Source organism: Thalassophryne amazonica, chromosome 1, assembly GCF_902500255.1.
Source record: "Thalassophryne amazonica chromosome 1, fThaAma1.1, whole genome shotgun sequence".
In the NCBI taxonomy this organism is placed as follows: domain Eukaryota; kingdom Metazoa; phylum Chordata; class Actinopteri; order Batrachoidiformes; family Batrachoididae; genus Thalassophryne; species Thalassophryne amazonica.
In genome coordinates this window covers 37,445,164-37,468,807 of record NC_047103.1, presented here as the reverse complement: position 1 = coordinate 37,468,807, position 23,644 = coordinate 37,445,164, and the positions used below count along the sequence as shown (strand labels likewise).

General features: G+C 40.7%; 1 protein-coding gene across 1 annotated transcript in view; it reads right to left on the bottom strand.

Moving 5' to 3' along the window:
* ptprn2 (protein tyrosine phosphatase receptor type N2) overlaps positions 1 to 14,674 on the bottom strand; it is a 471,897-nt gene extending 457,223 nt beyond the window's left edge. Inside the window, exon 1 of the mRNA XM_034168195.1 lies at positions 14,547 to 14,674. Within this exon, the coding sequence (XP_034024086.1) occupies positions 14,547 to 14,631 (85 nt within the window). The 5' untranslated portion in view covers positions 14,632 to 14,674. The remainder of the gene's footprint in view (positions 1 to 14,546) is intronic.
* Between the last annotated feature and the right edge of the window lie 8,970 nt (positions 14,675 to 23,644).

Sequence of the window (23,644 nt, the reverse complement as noted above, 5' to 3'; positions counted from 1 at the left end):
TGAGCACGCCTTGTGGAAGGAGTGGTCCCGCCCCCTCGTCGGATTTTCATTGTCTGGAAATGGCGGAATGAAAAGGACTTTTTTTCCATCAGAATTTTTTTAGAAGCTGTTAGAGACTGGCACCTAGAAACTATTCGAAAAATTTATCTGGCTTTCAGTGAAAATTTTACGGGCTTCACAGAGATTAAGGACTTTAACTACAGCTTTAAGGACCCCTTTAATGACGGTCGGTGCGCCGCGCTGCGAGCTGCGACGATGCGGCACAAACCACTGGATCATTTCTAAGCTGATGGCTCTGTGGATACGAGACCGTTGTGTGCTCTTTCTCTGGTTATCACAAGACCTGGACATCAGCCATTTTCCGGCAGATTTCACTTTTAACAAGAGATTTTGTCATGGAAAGCCGCGCGGAGGCTTCGCACGTCACGACCGATTCGCTGATGAAGTGAGACAAAGGAACACCTCCATTTCGGAGTGTTAGAGGACAAGTTGGGACATGTCTGTCTCAGCTTTCAGTGCTTACCAGTCGAGTGAGTATAAAAGAACTTGTGGAGAGCTGGACATGTCCCAGCTTGTCCTCTAACACTCCGAAACGGAGGTGTTCCTTTGTCTCGCTTCATCAGCAAATCGGTCGTGAAGCGCGAAGCCTCCGCGCGGCTTTCCATGACAAAATCTCTTGTTAAAAGTGAAATCTGCCGGAAAATGGCTGATGTCCAGGTCTTGTGATAACCAGAGAAAGAGCACACAACGGTCTCGTATCCACAGAGCCATCAGCTTAGAAATGATCTAGTGGTTTGTGCCGCATCATCGCAGCTCGCAGCGCGGCGCACCGACCGTCCTTAAAGGGGTCCTTAAAGCTGTAGTTAAAGTCCTTATTCTCTGTGAAGCCCGTAAAATTTTCACTGAAAGCCAGATAAATTTTTCGAATGGTTTCTAGGTGCCAGTCTCTAACAGCTTCTGAAAAAATTCTGATGGAAAAAAAGTCCTTTTCATTCCGCCATTTCCAGACCATGAAAATCCAACGAGGGGGCGGGACCACTCCTTCCACAAGGCGTGCTCACAGGCGAGTGACGTCACCGACAGGCGTGGAAAAACTCACGCATGCGCACGAGGGTTCAAGCATGTCTGACGTAAAAACATATGAATGAAATCCATATAGTTTTTAAAAAAATAAAAAGACCATTAATTTATGGACAGACCATGTATTTAAATAACCTGGACTGGATAGAGTGTTGAGCAGGTACCTCAGTCGGATAAGGAGTTGAGCTACTGAGCTATAGACCCTGGTTTGATTCCTTGTTTGACTGCTTGCCATGCTACCCATCCTTGGACACCACACTATCTGCGTTGTTCCAGCCCACCTAGCTGTAAATAGGTACAAGTCTTAGCTGGGAAGAAACCTGTGGCAGACTTGCGTGGGCCTCAGGGCCTGTATTGGACTTGTTCATATATCGGACTGCAGGAAAACGTTTGCTTACATCTCAGATTTTACTATCTCTACCGAGGATCTTGGTCATGCCTGTAGGACTGTTGGCAGGATCATGCAAAATCTAATGAGAAAACCTTTGAATATGGTCAGGCCTGGTCTGCAATAGATACCACAGACATTTAAAGCTAAAATGAGTTCAATGTACCATTTTACATATTGGTAGAAGTATGCACTTTAAAGGGTTCCTTCTTGCTGTTGGCATATCTTCTTTACATGGCTTTATCTGAAGTGTCTTACAAATAAGGGCCGTTTTGTTTGTGTGTTTGGTTTTGAGAAAAATCATGATCTGCTGGGAATAAACACACATAGTTGCAGTGAGTTCAGAGGGTATTTTGTTTTGGGGGTTAACGCATTTGTCTCATGCATGCATGTGGTTAGACAAAAGTTGAGTCTTCAGCATTTTTCCTGGACACCACAAGGTGAATCAGCACATTAAGTCGAGTGGGGCTGATCATTTCCACAGCAGCCCTCTTTAAATCATTAGGTCTGCCTACATACTGTTGATGTGATGTTTGACTCCAAACAATATAACCCTGTTTGTCTTCAAAACATATGTCAGTGAAGTGGATTTAATCTGCTTTAAACCAAAAGCTACATAATGCAAATTTGTGGCACTTTCCAAAAGAAGAAAAACCATTTGTTTGTTCAGGCAGCTACATGAGGTTATCAAGACCAAAATGCTTAAATAAATAAATAAGCTGAAGAATAGTGTTTTGTCCCCACGGCCCGATCCTGGAAAAGCGGTTGAAGGTGAGTGAGTGTGAGATTGTTTTGTTTCATCAGGACAATGCCCCAGCTCACAAGTCAGTGGTTGCCATGACTGCAGCTTCCAGCTGCTTGGTCACTGTTTATGCCATTCTGATTTGACACCATAGCTGCTGCTGAGGACCCCAGGAGTCACCAACCGTGGTCCTGGAGATTACCACCCTGCATGTTTTCCATGTGCAGTCGCTGCAATCACAGCCAGTTAATCAAGGCTGGTGTTTCCTCACTCTTAAATGGCCGAGCACACATGGGTTAGTCAATTAGCAGTGGGTGGATCTAGCTTCAGGTGGGGAGATGCGAGGTTGATTTGGTTGGGTGTGGTGAAGACACACCCCTACTCTGGGAAGCTAAATAAGTACTCTCAATATGCATTTTTTTTTTTACTTTATACACTGGAAATCTAATTCTGATTGCACTACAATTGATCAATCAGCCTTTTTTAATGCAAGACCTTTCCCATATTTTAATCACACCTTTGGTCAGTGGTTCAAGGGTGTTGCAACCCCCTCAAAACCCTCCTCTAAATCAGCCACTGCAGAGTTGGAAAACATTCAGGACTTGTGATGTCCAGGAGCAGGGTTCGAGACCCCTCTTTACCCAAAGATGATCCAGGCACTCCTGGAAGCACTGTGCAGATATCCATCGGGGGTGCATTCATCATGATCATTTTATGAATATTTTTGCTAACCCAGCATAACTGAAACACTAAGTCACCTTACAGGAACAAATTTTTGATTCACTGTACTAATTCTGAAAAATGACCTTGTAGGTGGAAAAACACCCACCTAATTAAACTAGATGATTTTGGGAGCTTGTTTTTAGGATGCAGAACACAGTGCCTCATCACCACTAACAGAAAAGAGACGTTTAATAGAGTTTAGCTGACTGCTAAGTGCTAAACAGTGCAAATCTGCCAGAAAGCTCATTTCTGCAAATATTTCCCACATAGAGGATACTTTTTAAAGTAATCAATAAACTCATTATTTCAAATCACTGCCTTACTGACCATCTTACACTCATAACCCTGACTGAAATGTTTAGAGTTAATCTTGGCAGAAAACAAGCTGATCTGAATACAGCATATTTTATCAGGAGGACATTCTAAAGTCTTCCAGCATGTAGACAAATCCATCTGTTAGAAAACCCTTTAAACAAACTTGATTTATTTCAAACGTCATTTGAACCATGTTTATCAAAAAAGAAAAAAAAACAAAAAACAAAACAAACAAACAAACTGCGGACTCAAGGCCAAAAAAAACAGAAAGATGTTTTCCAGTCCATAACCTCCCTTCTTTTTTTTTTTTTGAACAGGTCAGTGACAGCCTGGAAGAGGATCTGTGTATTTTGCAGTTATATCTCAATTATTTAGTGTAGATGAAGCCAACACCATACCAACTGCCAAGAGGTTTGGGCTTCTGGAGAGACACGACAGGCCATTTTAAAATTGATTTCTTATTTTATAATATAGTACCAAATGACTACAAATGTTGCCCCGAGGTGTGATGCAAGAGCAAAGTCTAAACCTCACCCACATCATGAACAAGCACACTGGTGATACCAGGAAGGAAAAACTCCCTCAGAGCTTTTTTTTTTTTTAAATTAATTTATTTATTTTAAATAAATTATTCTTATCAATCAATCAATTTTATTTATATAGCGCCAAATCACAACAAACAGTTGCCCCAAGGCGCTTTATATTGTAAGGCAAGGCCATACAATAATTACGTAAAAACCCCAACGGTCAAAACGACCCCCTGTGAGCAAGCACTTGGCGACAGTGGGAAGGAAAAACTCCTTTTTAACAGGAAGAAACCTCCAGCAGAACCAGGCTCAGGGAGGGGCAGTCTTCTGCTGGGACTGGTTGGGGCTGAGGGAGAGAACCAGGAAAAAGACATGCTGTGGAGGGGAGCAGAGATCAATCACTAATGATTAAATGCAGAGTGGTGCATACAGAGCAAAAAGAGAAAGAAACACTCAGTGCATCATGGGAATCCCCCAGCAGTCTATGTCTATAGCAGCATAACTAAGGGATGGTTCAGGGTCACCTGATCCAGCCCTAACTATAAGCTTTAGCAAAAAGGAAAGTTTTAAGCCTAATCTTAAAAGTAGAGAGGGTGTCTGTCTCCCTGATCTGAATTGGGAGCTGGTTCCACAGGAGAGGAGCCTGAAAGCTGAAGGCTCTGCCTCCCATTCTACTCTTACAAACCCTAGGAACTACAAGTAAGCCTGCACTCTGAGAGCGAGGCGCTCTATTGGGGTGATATGGTACTATGAGGTCCCTAAGATAAGATGGGACCTGATTATTCAAAACCTTATAAGTAAGAAGAAGAATTTTAAATTCTATTCTAGAATTAACAGGAAGCCAATGAAGAGAGGCCAATATGGGTGAGATATGCTCTCTCCTTCTAGTCCCCGTTAGTACTCTAGCTGCAGCATTTTGAATTAACTGAAGGCTTTTCAGGGAACTTTTAGGACAACCTGATAATAATGAATTACAATAGTCCAGCGTGGGGAAATAAATGCATGAATTAGTTTTTCAGCATCACTCTGAGACAAGACCTTTCTAATTTTAGAGATAGTGCGTAAATGCAAAAAAGCAGTCCTACATATTTGTTTAATATGCGCTTTGAATGACATATCCTGATCAAAAATGACTCCAAGATTTCTCACAGTATTACTAGAGGTCAGGGTAATGCCATCCAGAGTAAGGATCTGGTTAGACATCATGTTTCTAAGATTTGTGGGGCCAAGTACAATAACTTCAGTTTTATCTGAGTTTAAAAGCAGGAAATTAGAGGTCATCCATGTCTTTATGTCTGTAAGACAATCCTGCAGTTTAGCTAATTGGTGTGTGTCCTCTGGCTTCATGGATAGATAAAGCTGGGTATCATCTGCGTAACAATGAAAATTTAAGCAATGCCGTCTAATAATACTGCCTAAGGGAAGCATGTATAAAGTGAATAAAATTGGTCCTAGCACAGAACCTTGTGGAACTCCATAATTAACTTTAGTCTGTGAAGAAGATTCCCCATTTACATGAACAAATTGTAATCTATTAGATAAATATGATTCAAACCACCGCAGCGCAGTGCCTTTAATACCTATGGCATGCTGTAATCTCTGTAATAAAATTTTATGGTCAACAGTATCAAAAGCAGCACTGAGGTCTAACAGAACAAGCACAGAGATGAGTCCATTGTCTGAGGCCATAAGAAGATCATTTGTAACCTTCACTAATGCTGTTTCTGTACTATGATGAATTCTAAAACCTGACTGAAACTCTTCAAATAGACCATTCCTCTGCAGATGATCAGTTAGCTGTTTTACAACTACCCTTTCAAGAATTTTTGAGTGAAAAGGAAGGTTGGAGATTGGCCTAATAATTAGCTAAGATAGCTGGGTCAAGTGATGGCTTTTTAAGTAATGGTTTAATTACTGCCACCTTAAAAGCCTGTGGTACATAGCCAACTAATAAAGATAGATTGATCATATTTAAGATCGAAGCATTAAATAATGGTAGGGCTTCCTTGAGCAGCCTGGTAGGAATGGGGTCTAATAGACATGTTGATGGTTTGGATGAAGTAACTAATGAAAATAACTCAGACAAAACAATCTGAGAGAAAGAGTCTAACCAAATACCGGCATCACTGAAAGCAGCCAAAGATAACGATACGTCTTTGGGATGGTTATGAGTAATTTTTTCTCTAATAGTTAAAATTTTATTAGCAAAGAAAGTCATGAAGTCCTTACTAGTTAAAGGAATACTCGGCTCAATAGAGCTCTGACTCTTTGTCACCCTGGCTACAGTGCTGAAAAGAAACCTGGGGTTGTTCTTATTTTCTTCAATTAGTGATGAGTAGTAAGATGTCCTAGCTTTACGGAGGGCTTTTTTATAGAGCAACAGACTCTTTTTCCAGGCTAAGTGAAGATCTTCTAAATTAGTGAGACGCCATTTCCTCTCCAACTTATGGGTTATCTGCTTTAAGCTGCGAGTTTGTGAGTTATACCACGGAGTCAGGCACTTCTGATTTAAAGCTCTCTTTTTCAGAGGAACTACAGCATCCAAAGTTGTCTTCAATGAGGATGTAAAACTATTGACGAGATACTCTATCTCACTTACAGAGTTTAGGTAGCTACTCTGCACTGTGTTGGTATATGGCATTAGAGAACATAAAGAAGGAATCATATCCTTAAACCTAGTTACAGCGCTTTCTGAAAGACTTCTAGTGTAATGAAACTTATTCCCCACTGCTGGGTAGTCCATCAGAGTAAATGTAAATGTTATTAAGAAATGATCAGACAGAAGGGAGTTTTCAGGGAATACTGTTAAGTCTTCAATTTCCATACCATAAGTCAGAACAAGATCTAAGATATGATTAAAGTGGTGGGTGGACTCATTTACATTTTGAGCAAAGCCAATTGAGTCTAATAATAGATCAAATGCAGTGTTGAGGCTGTCATTCTCAGCATCTGTGTGGATGTTAAAATCACCCACTATAACTAAGCACTAAGTCAGACAAAAGGTCTGAAAATTCACAGAGAAACTCACAGTAACAACCAGGTGCACGATAGATAATAACAAATAAAACTGGTTTTTGGGACTTCCAATTTGGATGGACAAGCCTAAGAGTCAAGCTTTCAAATGAATTAAAGCTCTGTCTGGGTTTTTGATTAATTAATAAGCTGGAATGGAAGATTGCTGCTAATCCTCCGCCTCGGCCCATGCTACGAGCATTCTGGCAGTTAGTGTGACTCGGGGGTGTTGACTCATTTAAACTAACATATTCATCCTGCTGTAACCAGGTTTCTGTAAGGCAGAATAAATCAATATGTTGATCAATTATTATATCATTTACTAACAGGGACTTAGAAGAGAGAGACCTAATGTTTAATAGACCACATTTAACTGTTTTAGTCTGTGGTGCAGTTGAAGGTGCTATATTATTTTTTCTTTTTGAATTTTTATGCTTAAATAGATTTTTGCTGGTTATTGGTGGTCTGGGAGCAGGCACCGTCTCTACGGGGATGGGGTAATGAGGGGATGGCAGGGGGAGAGAAGCTGCAGAGAGGTGTGTAAGACTACAACTCTGCTTCCTGGTCCCAACCCTGGACAGTCACAGTTTGGAGGATTTAAGAAAATTGGCCAGATTTCTAGAAATGAGAGCTGCTCCATCCAAAGTGGGATGGATGCCGTCTCTCCTAACAAGACCAGGTTTTCCCCACAAGCTTTGCCAATTATCTATGAAGCCCACCTCATTTTTTGGACACCACTCAGACAGCCAGCAATTCAAGGAGAACATGCGGCTAAACATGTCACTCCTGGTCCGATTGGGGAGGGGCCCAGAGAAAACTACAGAGTCCGACATTGTTTTTGCAAAGTTACACACCGATTCAATGTTAATTTTAATGACCTCCGATTGGCGTAACCGGGTGTCATTACTGCCGACGTGAATTACAATCTTACCAAATTTACGCTTAGCCTTAGCCAGCAGTTTCAAATTTCCTTCAATGTCACCTGCTCTGGCCGCCGGAAGACAATTGACTATGGTTGCTGGTGTCGCTAACTTCACATTTCTCAAAACAGAGTTGCCAATAACCAGAGTTTGATCCTCGGCGGGTGTGTCGTCGAGTGGAGAAAAATGGTTAGAAATGTGAACGGGTTGGCGGTGTACACGGGGCTTCTGTTTAGAACTACGCTTCCTCCTCACAGTCACCCAGTCGGCCTGCTTTCCCGGCTGCTCGGGATCTGCCAGAGGGAAACTAATGGCGGCTAAGCTACCTTGGTCCGCACCGACTACAGGGGCCTGGCTAGCTGTAGAATTTTCCACGGTGCGGAGCCGAGTCTCCAATTCGCCCAGCCTGGCCTCCAAAGCTACGAATAAGCTACACTTATTACAAGTACCATTACTGCTAAAGGAGGCCGAGGAATAACTAAACATTTCACACCCAGAGCAGAGAGGTGCAGGAGAGACAGGAGAAGCCGCCATGCTAAACCGGCTAACAGCTAGTAGCTGCGCTAAGCTAGCGGATTCCTAAAGCCACACAAAGTGAATAATGTGTAAATAATTTAGAGGTGATTCAGCAGAGGGAGTGCTTTAGTTAAGGCACGTGAAGATTACACTGTGAAACAAATCGTTATCTAGGTAACTAGATCAATCTAACTGCGCAGATTAAACAGCTAACAGATACAGCAAAACACCGCTGTGCTCCAGAACAGGAAGTGATACAATACCGCAGTGAGAGCCAACCACCAGTAGAGGCAAGCAAGAGCAAGGCAAGCAATCGGTAATAATAACACCGATTAATATAATAACAGTAGTAAATAAATTATTTATTACTATTATTTTAAGAAGAAACATCAAGCACACCAGACTCAGTGGGGTGACCATCTGCTTTGGCCATACTAACAAATAGAATTATCTCAACATGCAGTGATAGAAATGTGGCTGTTGAGCATCCATATATATATATATATATATATATATATATATATATATATACTTTTAATAATTAAGGTGGATGCATCATCAAATTGCTAAATCTGAATGAAGTTTCATGACCTTTAACTGTTTAGTGTGTTTAAGTGTTTTTTTTCCCTTTGGATTATTAATTAGTTAAAACCCAGGGCACAATTTGGCCAATGTTTACAGTTGAAGAGATACTTTGTTATCATATTAAAAGGTTTTGTTCAGAAACAATAGAACAGTAACAAAACAATTTTCGCCATACATACATGTGACAACAAAAATCTTTTCTGTGCATGTTCATAAATGAGAAAATTATACAGGATGGTAGTTTTTGGTTGCACAGATCGCCTTTCGCATTCTAAAAATACGTACTGCTTCTACGCCTGCATGAATCATCGCAGAGCTGTCAGTCAGACTGTTTGCTTCTTTGCTTACAATAAACTGGATTCTGGATCAATCAGCTTGATGAGAGCTTCATCAACATGCACACTCCTACAAAAGCAATCAGACTTTTGTACAATATTCTTCTTTAGATTAAAGGGAGGAGCATTTTGACAATATGTGAAATTTTGGACATGCGCCATATAGAAAAATTGAAGTGGTCTACATATTCTTTTTTTTATCCTTTGCCAAGGTGATAAGAGCAGGTGGATGAGTGGATAAGGAGCTGGTCTGCCAACACGCAGATGTGGGTTTGAATCCTGCTCATGCACTGGGAACAACAGGCCTCAGAGCCTGTATTCGCCCTACTGAGATATCCCATAATCCCTTGCGCGCCAGAGAGGCACTCCAGTCAAAACAACATGGAGAAACCACATGACCGCAATTGCAAATGACCATTATACTACCAAAATGTACATTTTTTATGCCTTTCATCTGTAAATATAAAAGACAATCTATGTATGTATGTACAGTAGTGTTCAGAATAACACTATGTAACAAAGTTTTATTTTTGTTTTGTTCCTGGGTACACAGTGTGTTTTCCTAACGTGTTATGCCTTAAATAAATAGAAAATAGCTGTTATTCCACAGAAACGTTGCTTCTGTGATCAGGACAATGATATTTTGAAATTTGTCTGTTTTCAAGAATATTCTCGATTCGCCTTCACTACTACTGAGTAGTCTTCTAGAATATTCTTTAACTGCTAGAACTGTCCAGAATTTTCTAGACGTTTCCAGAATTATCTAGAAATTTCAAGAAACTTTTAGAACTTTCTAGAACGTTAAAAAAATAAAATCAAAGTTTGTGCTGAATGTAGTCATTTTTCCATAGACTTTAGACATAAGCAGTTGAAATATAACACTTAGAAGCCAGGAACAAAAACTGTGTTACACAGTGTAGTAGTGCTATGTGACTAAAAAGATTAATCCAGGTTTTGAGTATATTTCTTATTGCTACATGGGAAACAAGGTACCAGTAGATTCAGTAGATTCTCACAAATCCAACAAGACCAAGCATTCATGATATGCACACTCTTAAGGCTATGAAATTGGGCTATTAGTAAAAAAGTAGAAAAGGGGGTGTTCACAATAATAGTAGTGTGGTACTCAGTCAGTGAATTCGTCAATTTTGTGTAACAAACAGGTGTGAATCAGGTGTCCCCTATTTAAGGATGAAGCCAGCACCTGTTGAACATGCTTTTCTCTTTGAAAGCCTGAGGAAAATGGGACGTTCAAGACATTGTTCAGAAGAACAGCGTAGTTTGATTAAAAAGTTGACTGGAGAGGGGAAAACTTATACACAGGTGCAAAAAATTATAGGCTGTTCATCTACAATATCTCCAATGCTTTAAAATGGACAAAAAACCAGAGATGCATGGAAGAAAACGGAAAACAACCATCAAAATGGATAGAAGAATAACCAGAATGGCAAAGGCTCACCCATTGTTCAGCTCCAGGATGATCAAAGACAGTCTGGAGTTACCTGTAATGCTGTGACAGAAGACACCTGTGTGAAGCTAATTTATTTGCAAGAATCCCTCGCAAAGTCCCTCTGTTAAATTAAAGACATGTGCAGAAGAGGTTACAATTTGCCAAAGAACACATCAACTGGCCTAAAGAGAAATGGAGGAATATTTTGTGGACTGATGAGAGTAAAATTGTTCTTTTTGGGTCCAAGGGCCGCAGACAGTTTGTGAGTTGACCCCCAAACTCTGAATTCAAGCCACAGTTCACAGTGAAGACAGTGAAGCATGGTGGTGCAAGCATCATGATATGGGCATGTTTCTCCTACTATAGTGTTGGGCCTATATATCACATACCAGGTATCATGGATCAGTTTGGATATGTCAAAATACTAAAAGAGGTATATAAAAGAGGTAAATAAAAAAAGAGGTCATGTTGCCTTATGCTGAAGAGGACATGCCCTTGAAATGGGTGTTTCAACAAGACAATGACCCCAAGCACACTAGTAACCAAGCAAAATCATGGTTCCAAACCAACAAAATGAATGCCTCGCAGATGTGAAGAAATCATGAAAAACTGTGGTTATACAACTAAATACTAGTTTAGTGATTCATAGGACTGCTAAAAAAGCAGTTTGAACATATCGTTTTGAGTTTGTAACGTCAACAGCAGATGCTACTATTATTATGAACACCCCCTTTTCTACTTTATTTTACTAATAGCCCAATTTCATAGCCTTAAGAGTGTGCATATCATGAATGCTTGGTCTTGTTGGATTTGTGAGAATCTACTGAATCTACTGGTACCTTGTTTCCCATGTAACAATAAGAAATATACTCAAAACCTGGATTAATCTTTTTAGTCACATAGCACTACTATTATTCTGAACATTACTGAATGTATGGATGTGGCACGGTTTGTGTTCACTATGCACAGCCACAGTAATTAAGCAATTGATGCCAACTTGGTATTTTGACTGGGGACACCAAGGGGGAGGTCTCTGGGGCCCTTAAGTTGAAAGTGCACATGCGTGAACACACATACACACACAGTCAGCCTTATACATGTATATTAGATCATGACCCACTCACTGGAGCCCTTATTTTCACAATTCACATGGTACTCAGGTCAGGTAGCAAGCATCACACTTTACTTACTACGTAGTAGCAGCTGGTGAGGGTGGACTTTAATAAGAATTTGAACGGGCCCGTGCGCACTGCATGTAAGTTAAAGTGTACGTTTTTTGACTTAAAATGTACCTGTTGTGTACAGCATGCAGACTGTCGATATGCCTCCCAAGAAGCAGGGGGCGTTAGGTGTTAAAACCCCAAGTGCTAAACGGAAGAAATGTAATAGAGCTGGAGAAACATCTGCAGAGACAACATTATATATCCCACATCACTGCAGTGATATGACATACTATCACCTTTTAATCATCATTCACTTGAGTCTCATGAAAGTCACAAATTACTTTATGAAAATTAATGACAACATACACAATGCAATGCAACTTACTACACCTTACCTAAAGTGATATGAAATATACAATGACATGGTTAAAATTCACCTCTATTACCCGTGCGTAGAACGGGTAACTCAGCTAGTGCATTTATAAGAGACTGCATACATGAGAGCCCTGAACACTTGCTAAAACAAATATTCCAAACCCAAACTGAATTTCAGACATCTTATACATATTACTCTGGAACAAACAGCACAAACAGTGTTGTAAAGGACAATAAGCAAGGAGTTAAGAGAGTAAACTTTACTTTCCCCCACAATGACAAGAACAGGAAGTGATCACAGCTCACAGCATGGCGGCTTGGCAGCACGGTGGATTAGTGATTAGCACTGGTGCCTCACAGCAAGATTGTTGTGGGATCGCTTCTCACCTTTTCTGTGTGGAGTTTGCATGTTCACCCCGTGTCTGTGTGGGTTTCCTCCGGGCACTCCAGTTTCCTCCCACAGTCAAAAACATGCTTATTTTGGGTCTGCTCCTTTTTATGCCCCTCACCAAGGCAGCGTCTCTATATCTGGAGTTGGTCCCCGGGTGCCGGACTGTGGCTGCCCACTGCTGCTAGTGGTTGGATTATGTCTAACTGTAATTAGGATGGGTTAAATGCAGAGGACAAGTCTTGTTGTATGTGTGTACGTATATATGTGCAATGATAGCAAAATTTCTATTCTATTCTCAGCAATTCCCATTGTAAATAACGGAGAAACAACCTGAGATTACATAAAACAAACACAATAACAACGTCTAAAAACCTACATAATATATTCAAAAGCGTTTTAGGCACAATGTAAGAGTTTGAACTCACGATGTTAATGCTGTTGTCTGTGTGCAGAGGTTAAATTGCAGCGTTATCTGAATGTCTCACTGCAGTTCTCAATGTTGTTGACATCTCACAGAGCGATGAACTCTCTGAGATTTTGCGAGATTTCAAATCTCAATAGGGTCAAGAGGAATGAGTTACTTCAAGGGCAAGAACAAGGACAAAAAAAAGAAAACTACTAAGCTGTGCTGCTTGAAACTTGGTGGAAGGTTGGAGAGAGGGCCAAGGAGGAAATCTTTAAATTTTAGAGCAGATCTGATTAGGGGGGCGGATCTTGTATTATCATTCCCACTTTTTTCAGTTATAGTGGGGAAAAAAAATTCACTGAGTGGATAATCAAATCAACACCAACATTTAATGCCGCCCCCCCCACCCCCACCACCACCACCACGGCCAAACACATGTTGGGGGGGGGGGGGGGGGTATTACAAATAAGTAACTTTGAAGTGAATTTTTTCCATTGGATACTGAAAAAAAAATAGTGGATCCACCCCTTAATCAGACCAGTTCCCAAATTTAATTCATTCTCTCTCTCACACACACACACACACACACACACACACACACACACACACACACACACACACACACACACACACACACACACACACACACACACACACACACACACACACACACACACACACATATACAGAGACATAAGAGATGTAAAAATAATTTAAAAATAAGTCAGTAAATGACTTTTTCCCCACTAAATGTGACAAATATTCCCTTCGTGGCTCCACCCCAGTTTGTCAGATTTGCTCTGAAAGTTCCGGCCCACACTCCACCTTTCCACCAAGTTTCAAGAATATCTGTTGTGTATTTTTTCCAAGGAAAAGCACTGGAAACATAATTTCTTTGGCAGAGGTAATGATAGTGGAACACATCACGGTTACTGGATTTTCATGCACAGTTGATGCACTTTAAGGGCATGGAAACCTGGAGGTTTCTTCCTGTTAAAAGGGAGTTTTTCCTTCCCACTGTAGCCAAGTGCTTGCTCACAGGGGGTCGTTTTGACCGTTGGGGTTTTACATAATTATTGTATGGCCTTGCCTTACAATATAAAGCGCCTTGGGGCAACTGTTTGTTGTGATTTGGCGCTATATAAAAAAATAAAAAAATTGATTGATTGATTGATGGATGCACAAATTCATCTATTCCTGTTCTTTTATACACTGCGGTATGTCATATATAAACTAGAACAAACCGGTGGAACTGATCAGCTTTAACGCATCATCCGTCATGTCTGACGTCAATCAAAGTGAATGACATCCGAGAAGGCACGCGCGCTCCTTAATAATTACTCAAAAAAAAAAAAAAAAAAAAAAAAAAAAAATTAAAACCGACTGGGTGAACGCCAACTTTTACAGAGAAACCATGGCTTATATAAGCGATCCAGTCGGGGCCGGTGTGACAGGCAGCTGTGCAACACCACAGAGTGAAAACTAAAAGGAGAGACCGCGACACACACACACACACACACACACACACACACACACACACACACACACACACACACACACACACACACACACACACACACACACACACACACACACACACACACACACGAGTTCTTACCAAATTTTGTGTCAGCGAGCGAAGGTGAGGCGCAGAGGCTGAGAGCCAGAGCCCAGAGGAGTACGGGCCGGCTGAGGGACTCCATAACGCTGCTGTCTGAGCTGCTAATCCATCGCACAGCGGAGCAGCGTCAGCTCGCTAAAGAGGCATGTTCAGAATTCAGGACGGGAGACAAGACGGCAGAACGCAGCTTCAGCACCGCGGACAGCGACGCGTCACACAGCACCAGCCCCTCCTAAAGTTTCTGACGTCAAACACACATGGAGAGGACGGGCGCGTGCAGCAACAGCGCCTAGGACGGAGGGAAGGAAGGAAGGATGCATAGTGCTGTAGATGATGACGGGGGAAGAAGAAGAAGAAGAAGTGAAGGAGTGATGGTGCCAATAAATAGGGAAAGGATGCAGAGAAGTTAGGACTGGAATGAAAGGGTAGTTGTAGGGAATGATGGAAGGAAGGGATGATGCATGGAGAAATGGTAGAAGAGTGGGAGAAGGGTGAGAACAGGACTAAGGATAATGAGCGAATGGAAGGAAAATGGACTAAAGGGAAGAATGATGGGTGGTTGACGGATAGAAGGAATGATAAGGGATGTAACAGTGAATGGAATGAAAGTAGATAGATGGACAATAAATGAAATAATGAAAGAAGCGTGGAGAGAACACAAGAGGAGGACGGATGGACAGATGAATAGGATGGATGGCTGACAGGTTGAAGAAATGTGTCTGAGGCTGGCTGGATGAAGGAAGAAAGGATCAAAAGAAAGCATGAAAGAATTGATAGATCAGGAGAAGGATGAATGAAAGGTATGAATGAATGGTTGGAGCAACATGAGGGAGGAGTAGGAGGGAAAAAGTGGAAGAAAAAAATACAAAGACCAAGAGAAGGAATGGTGGACGGAAGGATGATGGATAGATGATTTGAAGAAAGTGGAAGAAGAGAATGGATGGAGGGAAAGGGAAAAAAATTATCATCAATAATGGGTAAATAGAAGGATGTCAGGATGGATGAAAAGAAGGATGCGATGCAAGAAATATTAACAGATGGGTTGAAGATAGATTGGTGGAAGGAAGGATCACTAAGGAATTGATAAGAAAAGGATAGTGGATTGATAGATGAAAGGATGATTGTTTCGTAGAAGAAAAGGTGCATGAAGGGAAGGATGGAAAACAGATGCATCGTAGCAAGCATGATAGACAGTAGGAGGAATGGCAGAAGGCATCCATCCATCCACCGGATACATAGTGTGAAGCAGATGAGTGTCTATAATTCACCCTGATCAGGATACCAGTCTACAATTGTGCTTATAGTAAGTTTACATACTCTAGCAGACTTATTTATTTATTTATTTTGGCCTTTTTTCAGAGAATATGAATAACACAAAAACTTTTTTAACACACAAGGTTAATGGTTGTGCAAAGCCATTTAATATCAAACACCTGTTTACGCTTTTTAAATCATAATGACAGAAACTACCCAAAAGACACTGATCATTGGAGTCTTTTATGGTAGTTGTGGATGATGCTCTTTGTTTTCTCTGATGCTAAAGCTGCCCATTGTTCTTGGCAAAAAGCCTCCAGTTCCTGTAAATTCCTGGCTTGTCTTGCATGAACTGCACATTTGAGATCTCCCCTGAGTGGCTCAATGATACTGAGGTCAGGAGACTGAGATGGCCACTCCAGATCCTTCACTTTACTCTGCTGTAGCAAATGACAGGTTAACTCGGCCTCTGTTTTGGATCGTTGTCACATTGGAACGTCCAAGTATGTTCCATGCACAGCTTCAGGGCTGATGAGTGCAAATTTTCCTCTAGTATTTTCTGATAAAATGCTGCATTCTTCCTGCCATCAATTTTGACCAGGTTTCCTGTGCCTATGTAGCTCACACATCCCCAAAACATCAGCAATCCACCTCCATGCGTCACAGTAGGTATGGTGTACCTTTCGTTATAGGCCTTGTTGACTCCTCTCCAAATGTAACATTTAGCGCTCCTTCACACATAGTGCGAATTTGGTTGATTTGCGCATAAAGTGTGCATGAAGCAGGAATCGTGTGCAAAATGTGTAAAATCGTAGCTGCCTCGTACACCTGTTGCTACATCCATTTGCGCACACCAGCAGCTGAAAGACAGAGTGTGTGCTGTGGAAGCCCATCGATCCCTTTCGCAGCAGGTGTCGGCCAAATTCCAGGTGACACACATGAACATCTAACACCGCTTGTTTGGCACTTAGAAAATGTGTGGCCATTCGCACTCTTGGCATGACAACAGTCAGCTGACAATCATTGCCGTGCTGGCAGTAAAATTTGTCTAAGTGCCCCACAAGCGTGGCTTTGGTGTTTGCGCTAAACTGACAAGAGGTGTGGCCGCCGACAGAAGCAGCTGTGGAGATCTGTCGATCTGGACATCCCAGCTGGGCAACACGTACTGTGTTTGGACGGACATGGACTAACAACTGCCCACTGTGATGCATGTGTGTCTGCTTGCTGTCATCACGTGGACATAAATACAGTAGTGTTCAGAATAATAGTAGTGCTATGTGACTAAAAAGATTAATCCAGGTATTGAGTATATTTCTTATTGTTACATGGAAACAAGGTACCAGTAGATTGTCACAAATCCAACAAGACCAAGCATTCATGATATGAACACTCTTAAGGCTATGAAATTGGGCTATTAGTAAAAAAAAGTAGAAAAGGGGGTGTTCACAATAATAGTAGCATCTGCTGTTGACGCTACAAACTCAAAACTATTATGTTCAAACTGCTTTTTTAGCAATCCTGTGAATCACTAAACTAGTATTTAGCTGTATAACCAGTTTTTCATGATTTCTTCACATCTGCATGGCATTAATTTTGTTGGTTTGGAACCAAGATTTTGCTCGTTTCCTAGTGTGCTTGGGGTCACTGTCTTGTTGAAACACCCATTTCAAGGGCATGTCCTCTTCAGTATAAGGCAACATGACCTCTTCAAGTATTTTGACATATCCAAACTGATCCATGATACCTGGTATGTGATATATAGGCCCAACACCATAGTAGGAGAAACATGCCCATATCATGATGCTTGCACCACCATGCTTCACTGTCTTCACTGTGAACTGTGGCTTGAATTCAGAGTTTGGGGGTCGTCTCACAAACTGTCTGCGGCCCTTGGACCCAAAAAGAACAATTTTACTCTCATCAGTCCACAAAATATTCCTCCATTTCTCTTTAGGCCAGTTGATGTGTTCTTTGGCAACTTGTAACCTCTTCTGCACATGTCTTTTATTTAACAGAGGGACTTTGCGGGGGATTCTTGCAAATAAATTAGCTTCACACAGGTGTCTTCTAACTGTCACAGCACTTACAGGTAACTCCAGACTGTCTTTGATCATCCTGGAGCTGATCAATGGGTGAGCCTTTGCCATTCTGGTTATTCTTCTATCCATTTTGATGGTTGTTTTCCATTTTCTTCCACGCGTCTGTTTTTTTGTCCATTTTAAAGCATTGGAGATCATTGTAGATGAACAGCCTATAATTTTTTGCACCTGCGTATAAGTTTTCCCCTCTCCAATCAACTTTTTAATCAAACTACACCGTTCTTCTGAACAATGTCTTGAATGTCCCACTGTGCTCAGGCTTTCAAAGAGAAAAGCTTGTTCAGCAGGTGCTGGCTTCATCCTTGAATAGGGGACACCTGATTCACACCTGTTTGTTCCACAAAATTGACAAACTCACTGACTGAATGGCACACTACTATTATTGTGAACACCCCCTTTTCTACTTTTTTTACTAATAGCCCAATTTCATCGCCTTAAGAGTGTGCATATCATGAATGCTTGGTCTTGTTGGATTTGTGAGAATCTACTGGTACCTTGTTTCCCATGTAACAATAAGAAATATACTCAAAACCTGGATTAATCTTTTTAGTCGCATAGCACTACTATTATTCTGAACACTACTGTAAAAACGTGTATCACTTGGCGAGGGGCTGCAGCAAGCGTGCATGTTGAAGCCCATGGACAGGCTGCCCGCAGGTTGAAACGGTCCGTCAGATCATAACACGCAGCGGGGGATCTGACTATCACACCATCCACGTGAACTCTGTTCCACATGACAAGTGGAAGGCCGCAAAACGAGCCTACGGGACTAAAATTGAAGGTTACTTTATGGAGGGGGACCCACAACGCATGTGGCAAGGTATAAACTTTGTCACCTCTTGCAGACCTAAGGGAGGCCTCAATATAGATTCTGATCCCTCTTTGCCAAATAAACTTAATCAGTTTTATTGTCGTTTTGAAACTGAATATATGAAATCAGCTGAACTGGTGGAATCTGTTGTTTTTCCTGATGAATTGAGTTGCCTCACTGTCCTTCAGGAAGATGTCCGGAGGGTTCTGTCCAGGACAAAGGTCAGGAAAGCTCCTGGTCCGGATGGCATCCCACCTCACATCCTTAAACTGTGCTCTGAGCAGCTTTCTTTTGTACTGACAGATCTTTTTAATGTATCACTCAAATTCTGCAGTGTTCCTCTCAGCTTCAAGAAATCTACTATTGTTCCAGTGCCTAAGAAGTCACCGGTGACGTGTTTGAATGACTATCGGCCGGTGGCCCTCACATCTGTAATCATGAAAACCTTTGAGCGGCTTGTGTTAGACTGTGTCAAAAATGTAATTTCTATGTCTATGGACCCACTGCAGTTTGCATATAGACAAAACAGGAACGTTGAGGATGCAATTTCCTTTGCTCTGAACGGCGTCTATAAACATCTAGACACAGGGAAATCCTATGCAAGAATGCTTTTTATAGACTATAGTTCAGCTTTTAATTCGATAAGCCCAATGAAGCTCATTCATAAACTAAAGACTCTTAACTTGGATGACGCCTTGTGCAAATGGATTTTAAATTTTTTAACTTGCAGACCACAAAGAGTGAAAATGAATGATTGCATGTCGGGTGAGCTGTGTGTTAGCATTGGTTCCCCGCAAGGCTGGATTTTAAGCCCTCTGCTTTTCACTTTGTACACACACGACCTTGTTGCATCTTGTGAAAATAATGTGATAATCAAATAATCATCAATATCAAATAATCAAATGCTGATGATACAACTATCATTGGACTGATCAGTTCAAATGATGAATCACTTTATCATGCAGAGATAGAGAATGTTGTTCTCTGGAGTGAGGAAAAAACCTATTACTGAACACTTCAAAAACGTGTGAACTGGTGATAGATTTTAGTCACAATAGGAACCATGATCCTACTATTATCCATAACTCTGTGGTGCAAATTGTTGAGAAATGTAAATTCTTGGGTGTGTTTCTTTCCCATGATTTGAAATGGAACTCAAATACTTCCAATATTGTTAAGAGAGCAAGGCAGCATCTCTTCTTTTTATGTAAGCTGAGAGAATTTACACAAAACAAAAAGATTCTCCTAAACTTTTATCATTGCATAATTGAGAGTGTACTTTCAAGCTGTCTTACTGTGTGGTTTGGTAATCTCACTGTAAAAGAAAAAAAGACTTTAAACCAAGTGGTCCTTTCGGCCAGCAGGACCATCGGCTGCACTTTGCATATTTGGAGGTGATTTACAAAGCCAGACTTTTAACTTGGGCTTTGCAGATCATTAATGACACTTCAAGTCATCCGTCTATGGCCATGTTTGAATTTCTTCCCTCTGGAAAAAGATTTTGTTGTGTTAAATGCTCTACTGTCCGACACTCGAGGAGTTTTTTTCCACAAGCTGTGAGGATTCCGAATGGCACACTTTGAATTTTGGATTTGCACAATGCACTTTATATAGTGCATTTTATGTATTTATTTATTTATTGCACGTTAACAATGCACTTTGATATTCCATTGTTTAATTTGTTTTTAATTTGCTTTTTTATGAACTTAATTTTAGATTTGTACATATTTGTTTTCCTCAGGCGTTTGGTTTTCTTGTTTGTGATATAGTTTTTAGATCTTTTAGAATTTACATGGCATTTGTTTACCATGTGTGTCTGTTAAATTGTTTGCTCACGTCTTGTGGTATAGTTTTTAATGTCAACAGCGCACTTGAGCTTCTTGCACCTTTTTTTCAATGTGGTTTCTGTAACTGCAAATGGCCAATAAAGTGAACTGAACTGAACTGAATGACGTGGTGTCTGTCCTGCGGCACGGTGTCCACAACACATGCGTGTCAGGCAGAACACGAGCGTGCAGCCGGCTCAATGCACCGGACCAGTAGATGTGGACATGAGAAGAGCGAACTGCTTCTCATTCATGTCATTTCATGGCTGTATGTCTGTGACCATGGGTCATCTACAGAGCAACAGACGGGTCATATTTGTATTGTCCACTTGATAAGAGGGATTCAATAAAATACAGTGTTTTTATATGGTGTGTGGTTTTATTTATTTATTTATTTAATACATCCATATCCTTCCTGATATGAGGCAGTTTCAGTTTTATAGAACAGCGATTTTAGCTCAGTGGTAAAGTTTCTGATTGGTAATCAGAGCTTTTGGCGTGGGTTTGATTCCCATTGGTAGCATGTCATTTTTATGTTTTTATTTTCACAGCAGCTGCATGATGTGGTTACACATCGCACAGCTGGTGGCACTGTATTCCCACATGCACAAACCGTCGCACCAGCATCGTGCATGTCTGCCCTTCAGTGATGTTTTACGGACTGCTCCGATGGGTGTCACCCTGGGTTGTGCATATTTGCACTATGTGTGAAGGGGCCCTTATGGTTGTGGCCAAAAAGTTCAATTTTTGTGTCATCGCTCCAAATTACTTTTTCTCTGTGCTGTTTGGTGTACAGTAGTGTTCAGAATAATAGTAGTGCTATGTGACTAAAAATATTAATCCAGGTTTTGAATATATTTCTTATTGTTACATGGGAAACAAGGTACCAGTAGATTCAGTAGATTCTCACAAATCCAACAAGACCAAGTATTCATGATATGCACACTCTTAAAGCTATGAAATTGGGCTATTAGTAAAAAAAAAAAAATAAGTAGAAAAGGGGGTGTTCACAATAATAGTAGTGTGGCGTTCAGTCAGTGAGTTCGTCAATTTTGTGTAACAAACAGGTGTGAATCAGGTGTCCCCTATTTAAGGATGAAGCCAGCACCTGTTGAACATGCTTTTCTCTTTGAAAGCCTGAGGAAAATGGGACATTCAAGACATTGTTCAGAAGAACGGCGTAGTTTGATTAAAAAGTTGATTGGAGAGGGGAAAATGTATACGCAGATGCAAAAAATTATAGGCTATTCATCTACAATGATCTCCAATACTTAAAAAAAAAAAAAAAACAGAGACGTGTGGAAGAAAATGGAAAACAACCATCAAAATGGATAGAAGAATAACCAGAATGGCAAAGGCTCACCCATTGATCAGCTCCAGGGTGATCAAAGACAGTCTGGAGTTACCTGTAAGTGCTGTGACAGTTAGAAGATGCCTGTGTGAAGCTAATGTATTTGCAAGAATCCCCCGCAAAGTTCCTCCATTAAATAAAAAACGTGCAGAAGAGAATTTGCCAAAGAACACATCAACTGGCCTAAAGAGAAATGGAGGAATATTTTGTGGACTGATGAGAGTAAAATTGTTCTTTTTGGGTCCAAGGGCCGCAGACAGTTTGTGAGTTGACCCCCAAACTCTGAATTCAAGCCACAGTTCAGTGAAGACAGTGAAGCATGGTGGTGCAAGCATCATGATATGGGCATGTTTCTCCTACTATGGTGTTGGGCCTATATATCACGTACCAGGAAATCATGGTTCCAAACCAACAAAATTAATGCCTCGCAGATGTGAAGAAATCATGAAAAACTGTGGTTATACAACTAAATACTAGTTTAGTGATTCATAGGATTGCTAAAAAAGCACTTTGAACATAATAATTTTGAGTTTGTAGCGTCAACAGCAGATGCTACTATTATTGTGAACACCCCATTTTCTACTTTTTTTTTTACTAATAGCCCAATTTCATAGCCTTAAGAGTGTGCATATCATGAATGCTTGGTCTTGTTGGATTTGTGAGAATCTACTGGTAACTTGTTTCCCATGTAACAATAAGAAATATACTCAAAACCTGGATTAATCGTTTTAGTCACATAGCACTATTATTCTGAACACTACTGTATTATAAGCGGGATACTTTATGGCATTTGCGTAGTAATGGCTTTCCTTCTGGCAACTCGACGCAGCCCATTTTTCTTCAAGTGCCTCCTTATTGTGCATCTTGAAACAGTCACAACTTTTTTTCAGAGTCCTGTATTTCAGCTGAAGTTCAAATCATATCAAATCAGTTTTATTTATATAGCGCCAAATCACAACATTTGTTGTTTTTTTTTTTCTTTGCATCCCAAACCATTTTCCTGGCAGTTGTTGCTGAAATTTTTGTTAGTCTACCCGACTAACTACTTTTTATATCCCTCTCCTGTTTTATACAGTTCAATTTCCTTTTCCCGCAGATTCTTTGACAATTCTTTTGCATTTCCCATGACTCCGAAACGAGAAACGTCAGTGCAGTACTAGATGAAAGATGCAAGGGTCTGTCAGGACCCCAGAAACTCACTGACCTTTTATACACACACACACTGATTACAAGCAAACAGATCCCAGGTGAGGATGGTTATCTTTTGTAGCCATTGAAACCTGTTTGTGTCAACTTGTGTACATGTTATCAGGCTAAAATCACCAGGGTATGTAAACTTTTGTTCAGGATCATTTAGTTAGTTTCTGTTGTCATAATGATTTAAGTAAAGAGTTGTTTGACAATAAATGGTTTCACACAACTACTAGCCATGAGTGAAAAAAAGTTTTGTGTTATCATATTCTCTGAAAAATGGCCAAATAAATAAAAAATTCTGCCAGGGTATGTAAACCTATGAGCACAACTGTATCTGTTTCTTCACCAAATGCTATAGTACCCAATTTGCAACTGGGGTAGGTGGACAATGCACATTAATTATCTCGCCCAAGGACAGTGGCGGTTCTACACCGAATTACTCCCTGAGCAAGACCCCTCCGAGCTCCCCCAACAGCCATTTTTTAAATTATTTTATTATTAATATTTTAGAAGTGCCCCTGAAATTGCAATTCATCATTACTCTAAGACAAAACATGCAT